The 6,057-nt window shown below is 40.0% G+C and overlaps 1 protein-coding gene across 1 annotated transcript; it reads left to right on the forward strand.

Annotated features, from left to right (window-relative positions):
* The first annotated feature begins 603 nt into the window (after positions 1–603).
* Positions 604–5,669, forward strand: plpp5 (phospholipid phosphatase 5). The gene is made up of 8 exons (XM_070834019.1): positions 604–623; positions 1,609–1,749; positions 1,874–1,982; positions 3,714–3,804; positions 3,899–3,962; positions 4,061–4,185; positions 4,479–4,649; positions 5,154–5,669. Exons 2-8 carry the CDS (start codon positions 1,679–1,681, stop codon positions 5,321–5,323), a joined length of 801 nt encoding a protein of 266 aa, XP_070690120.1. The 5' UTR covers positions 604–623; positions 1,609–1,678; the 3' UTR covers positions 5,324–5,669.
* Positions 5,670–6,057: the final 388 nt, after the last annotated feature.

The following is a 6,057-nucleotide window of genomic DNA, read 5'->3' on the forward strand; positions in this document are numbered from 1 at the left end:
CCAACCTACTAATAGTACAACTGATAAATGACGGAAGTTCATGCAAATTCTACTTCTACTGCTAAATGAGCCTCTTACTTATTTTTTTTTTTATTTTTTTCTACAATGTTCATATGGGCTGAATTGACAAGAATTTATAATTCAATCCTAGACAAATGTGGAATGAGTCTATGAGTCTATTTGATCAGTCAGCATTCTGCTTGAATCACAGAGTATACATTTAATTTTAAATGGATGCATTGTTTTCTATCTTTACTGATTTTAACTTTACTGTTTACTTTATTATTTAGAAGGAAAACACTCATCCAGTTTGATGCACTGATGAAAACAGAGTGATATAGTCGAAATATCCAGAACTGGTAAGTTAGTTGCTTCAGAGTTTTGGTGGTTTTGGGGGCTACATTTAATTTCATGCTCTTACTTTGAAACCCCACACCGGATGTGGCCGTGATATAGCCGTTGGCTTTCCGCGGCGCTCCTCTCCTCTGTGGCATCTCTTCTCCTCCCAGCTCCTTAAACGCACGACTTCACCGTCGGCAGAAACAGAGGATGTCGAGGCCTGGTTCGTGTTGACGGCGCATGTTAACATGAGGATAAAGAGATAAAAAATCGACCTGTTTGAGGTTAGTAACGGACCCGGGTTTACCTGTTTGACGAGGCGGAAACGGCCCAGATGTCTTGTTTGACAGATGTTGCTAGCTAGCTTAGCTTAGTCCGCGAACAGCACAGACACTCAATGTTAGCTTCCCCGTCTTGTTCTATGTTTGGACAGAGGCTGGCATTTTATGCTGATATCAAAGCAGATTTAATGTTGTTTCCAATTTAAGTGTCCCCTTCTAAACAGGAGTGGTAGCACAGGTGCAGCGTGTTGGCCCTCAGGAGGGGTTTTAAACAGGGAAGGCGCCCTCACAGAGTTAAAACTGGAAGATAATCAACATTATTAATAATTCAGCAGCTGTACTCTCAGAGTAAAAGTGGTGTAGGTAGACTGAAGAAAGGAGAATATTTTCCTTGTAGATACTAGGGAATTAAAGGGACAAAGAGACAAATCCTAACCCTAACCATTGCTGGTGTCGGGCTTTGATGCTCACTGAGAAATTGTTTGTGATTCTGGTTTTACCTCCAACTGTGACTTCAAACCTGGGGACACACTGATGTGTTTCTTCTTAAGACCACAGGGAGGTTTTTTCACCTCCCTTAAATATTCAGGAGCATACTATTTTTAGACAGGTCTAATAAACATTCTTTAAGAACAATTCAAAGCTAATTTCATTCTAGAAATGTCAGTAACAAACCTACATATCCCATGCGAATGAAAACAACATGAGGAAGATGTCAGATGAGTTTCATCTCATTTTTCTCACATAGTCCTGAAAAAAGGTTTATCAGGTAAAAGCACTGAAAAGAAGACAAAGCAGAGTCTTTTCCTCAGATAATTAAACAAGATTATATAGAGTAGATATTTTATTTTTAAATGAATGTGTCCACATGTATGTCAGTTTACAATTAGTCACAAACTTTCTAACTAATGAAATATAAACCTATGAGTCTTTAAAAGGAGGTTTATGTTTTAACAAGCTTAAACTCAGCTCCCCTATTTTTTTCTAGACCCAGTTACGTTAAATAAAGGTGGGGTGACAATGTTTGCTGTTGACTAAAGTCCACTCCAAGAAACAAAATGAAGAGGAGGCTGCTTCGTGGTTTCCTGTCGGAAATTTCCATCCGGATGGCGCTGTTGGTTGTGTTCCTGTAAGTATATCCACCCCTTTGAATCATTTACATCATTGCTTTATGGATCAATTATTTAAAAGTCAGGTTTTGTTTTAATGACCTGCAAACAAGCAGAGACATAGCTCTTATTGTGTTTGTGTAGTGTGACGGAACAGCTTCCTCCTTTCTACCGTGAGATCCAGCCAGAGGAGATGTGGTTGTATAAATTCCATCGTGTGGAGAGAGACCACGTACCCACCTCTCTTATGTTTGTAAGTAATATGTTTGTATGTTTGCTCTGAGCTAAAAAGAAACATAATAAATCCTTCAGTTGATTTAATATTCTGTAACTTTATCCCAAACAGAAGTCAGTATCAGAGAATCTGAACTAACCACCGTTTCTTTATAGCACTTTAATCATAGTTTACATCACTTTGACAACCATTCTCCAGAGCATAACATAACTTTTTAGATTAATACCTAACCTTCCACATAACAACTGGTTTTAATACAGCATGAAAGTCAAGTTTAAGATTAGAGGTTTGCTGTTAGGGAAATGTGAATTTCTATTCTGCCTTCCTTGCCTCTCCTTTCCTCCTCCTCTCTTCCATCCATGTGCCATAATCCATGTTACCAAGGTAAACTAACACTTAATGATTATATAAATGTATATACTTAATTTTCAGTGAGAGTAATAACTACATTTCTTATGACTCCGTGCTGGTGATAACTGTGGTCGGAGGAATTATGTTTTTGGGCACAAACGTACATTCAAGGATGAACTGATTTTGATTTTAATGGTCAAAGTTCACTGTGACCTCACAAAATGCATGTTTTGGCTCAAGAATTCATACACTGATTATGGCAAAACTTCACACAAATATCTAATAGGATAAAATAATGAAGGGATGACATTTTATATTTTTATATCCAAAAGGTCAAAGGTCAGCTTCACTGTCACGCCATAATGTTCTGCAGCATTTTTATGGTCATTATTCAACGCCACAACTCAGGAGCAGAAGGGGAAACTGTGACCTTATTTCACATTTGAGTTGATAATGAATTGGTGGCACTAATTTTGGGTCCAAACAGACACGAATGAATGGAAAATACAACTTCACTGGTTGGCGGAAACATACAACAGCGAGGTGGTAATTCTAGTTTAACAAGCCCAGTCAGCGCACCCACAGCCCAACTGCTCTGGTGTTACCTATGTATGTGACTTGTTGTAGGAAGTGAGTCTCTCCCAAAGTGTGACAGAAGTACCAGCACAAAGCCTCTATGTTACTTTAGTCAGTCATAAAGTGTGTAGATAAGCTCAGGTTGCAGTATGATAGTTACTGATAGACTGTGGTCTGTGTTCACTGCCACAGAAGTGAGATTAAAAAGTCCAAGAAAAGACTTTTCCAGTTTCCAGCTATGAGTTAAATAGTCAATTAAAATAGCTGGAGGTCTCCTAACTACGTTTCAGTGTCCCTCTTTTTTAAAGGTGACATGCAGTCACTCTAAATTAGGATGCATAATTTTATCTTTCTTGATATTATTCAGAAATGTATATGGTCTGTCAAACTACCTGTTTACCTACCTCATCTGCTTTGTTAAATTTTGGAAAGTAAAAGATAGTAAGCTCATTTTCTTAAATTAGAACTGTTAACTTGTTAGCTGAACCAACTGAATTCTGTAATGACTTTCATGTTATCAGCGGAAACGCAGAGTGCTGCAGGTTGAACTCAAACGAATAGTTGCTGTTGAATGCAGCACTGCTCAGTAAGAACATGACTTCGGCAGTGATGGTGGACATAAATGTATCTTTCCTAAAAACTTTAATATTTGTTGAATTTTGAAGTGCAAGCTTCAAACATAGACGAACACAGGCATGATTCCTTTTAGTTGGAAGCACTTTTTGTTAATAATGTGGATATACTTGCTCACAGACAGACTTAAATGTGGCTTTAAGTGGATTACAGTTGTTATACCCTCCTCTCTTTTTTTGCCTCCATCAGAGTGTGGCGGTTTTCACCCCGCTGATTGTGATCCTGGTTTTCACCTTCCTGAAGAAGTCAGAGCGAGGAGATCTGAAGGAGGCATCGCTGGGTAAGAAATCTGCACACAAATGTTTGTTTTTCATTAAAACAAAAAAAGTCAACTAGTTTTTTGAGCTGACTGGTCGTTTCTTTCTGTCATCCAGCTGTGACTTTGACTCTAGTGCTAAATGGAGTATTCACCAACGTCATTAAGCTAGTTGTCGGCAGGTAATTATTGCAGCATTACGTAGCAGATGATAATGTTTTCCAGTGTCACAGTGGATTTAAGCCTAAATGTGTCCTCTCTGTGTTTGTCCCGGCCTCAGGCCACGGCCAGACTTCTTTTACCGCTGTTTCCCAGACGGTCAGATGAACCTGGAGTTACGCTGCAGCGGTGACCCAGATGTCGTCATAGAGGGCAGGAAGAGCTTTCCCAGTGGACACTCTTCCTGTAAGGGCCTTTTATGGTTGATTATGCCTCAGTAGCTGGTACATTTTCATCAGCAAGCAACAAGGGAAACAACAAATGTACAAAGTGGGGCAGGAGGGCATATAATTTATTGGAGAATAGATGTATGTAAGTGTGTTTTAGCCTCCAGGCTGTTATTTTGTTGTTGAAGCAAGAGAACATCCCTCTCCATCTTTAGTCCCTGCTCCTTCTGTTTTTGTTGTTTTGTCCTTCTCTGTTTCTATATAAAACTTCCTGTGGCTCTGATTGTTTCAATCTTTTCTTCTCGGCCCCAGTTGCCTTTGCAGGTTTGGGTTTCACGGCGCTGTACGTCGGAGGAAAGCTGCGCTGCTTCAACGCAGCGGGCCAAGGCAGAGCGTGGCGGCTGTGTGCCTTCCTCACCCCTTTACTCACTGCGACAGCGATTGCTCTCTCCAGAACCTGCGACTACAAACACCACTGGCAAGGTCAGAGAATGACAGTGTATCACGTAAAGACTTTTTCCTTAAGTCGACTTACACAACGTGTACAGCGTCATCGATTTCATAACCACTAATTTTATGACCAGCACTGGAAAGTTCATACAATTTGTTTTATCACTTTTTTTTATCACACAAGGAAACACAGGCTGTGATTTGTGGACCGCTGTTTTGATGCCTCAAGTTTGGCATCTTAGCCATTAAGATGCCAAACGAGTTAATGGTCAAATAAATTTGTGCTCAAGTTTTCCTGCCTTGTTATGAATAAGAAAGAGAAAATTGAGTTTAAGTAGAACACAAGCTTAAGAGCCAAGACGCCTCACAGACAAAGTAAGTGAGGGAGTATAGTAAAACTGCTGCTACAGTTTAATATTAGAGTTGGAATAAATGTGAGCATAAGATGTGAGAAAGCATTCACATGCAGCTGTGGACTCAAACCCTATCTGTGTCTGTGTGTGTGTGTGTGTGTTATCTGCCCTCTCCTTCATGTAGATGTGTTAGTGGGTTCTCTGCTGGGCCTCACCTTCGCCTGGCTGTGTTACAGACAGCACTACCCTCCTCTCCAGGCTCCTGACTGCCACAGACCTCTGCGTCACAGAGAGACAGTTCCCGCCGCACAGGAGCGCAAACTGGCCAACTCGAATTACATCCTGCCCCTGTAGATCAGCTCTAACTGGATCTTTCTCTTTACTGGTGTCATTCATGCTGGGTTACATGGTAATCCTTCTTATTACGGTTTCCACACCCTTAGGTCTGGGCGGGATATCAGTATTTATCGTTTATCGTCAATCTTTGTTTCTGTATTGTGGGGATTTTCTTTTTGTACGGTGAAACATGACTCATAGTTTATTTTCTTCATTGACACATTTCTTCTGAATGGTTTCTAAAACACGTGAGAGTTGCTGTAAATAACAACTCGAGTTTAACTACATAAACAACTTGATGTGGTAATTTCACACAGCATTCATCAATACTGGAGGGCCTGGTGAATAACGTCACATTTATTATTTTCCAGCCCAACACACCTTGTGTATTGTGCCTATAGATCACTTAACTTTAAATGCTCACAACAGCTGAGCAGGTCGACTATACAAGCACTGCACTGATCGTCCACTGCCCATTGATCAGTGGCTCAGCTGCTGTGAACTAGCTTCTCATGTAAGGTCACTATTTTATCATTGTTTTGTAAACTTGCAACTTGTTCAACAAGCAGGGTTGAGACTTGAGGAAAAATATACAGTGTTTTATGTTTGTGCATAGAAGTCCATTATGTTGATTAATCAAATAGTCAATGGACAGAACATCAATCAGCAGCACTTTTGATAGCTGATTAATCCTTTATAACCAGTTATCTCAAACATTTGGACGGTTGGAGCTTCTCAAATGGGAAGATAAG

The sequence above is a fragment of the Pempheris klunzingeri genome, chromosome 7 (assembly GCF_042242105.1).
Source record: "Pempheris klunzingeri isolate RE-2024b chromosome 7, fPemKlu1.hap1, whole genome shotgun sequence".
NCBI lineage: Eukaryota > Metazoa > Chordata > Actinopteri > Acropomatiformes > Pempheridae > Pempheris > Pempheris klunzingeri.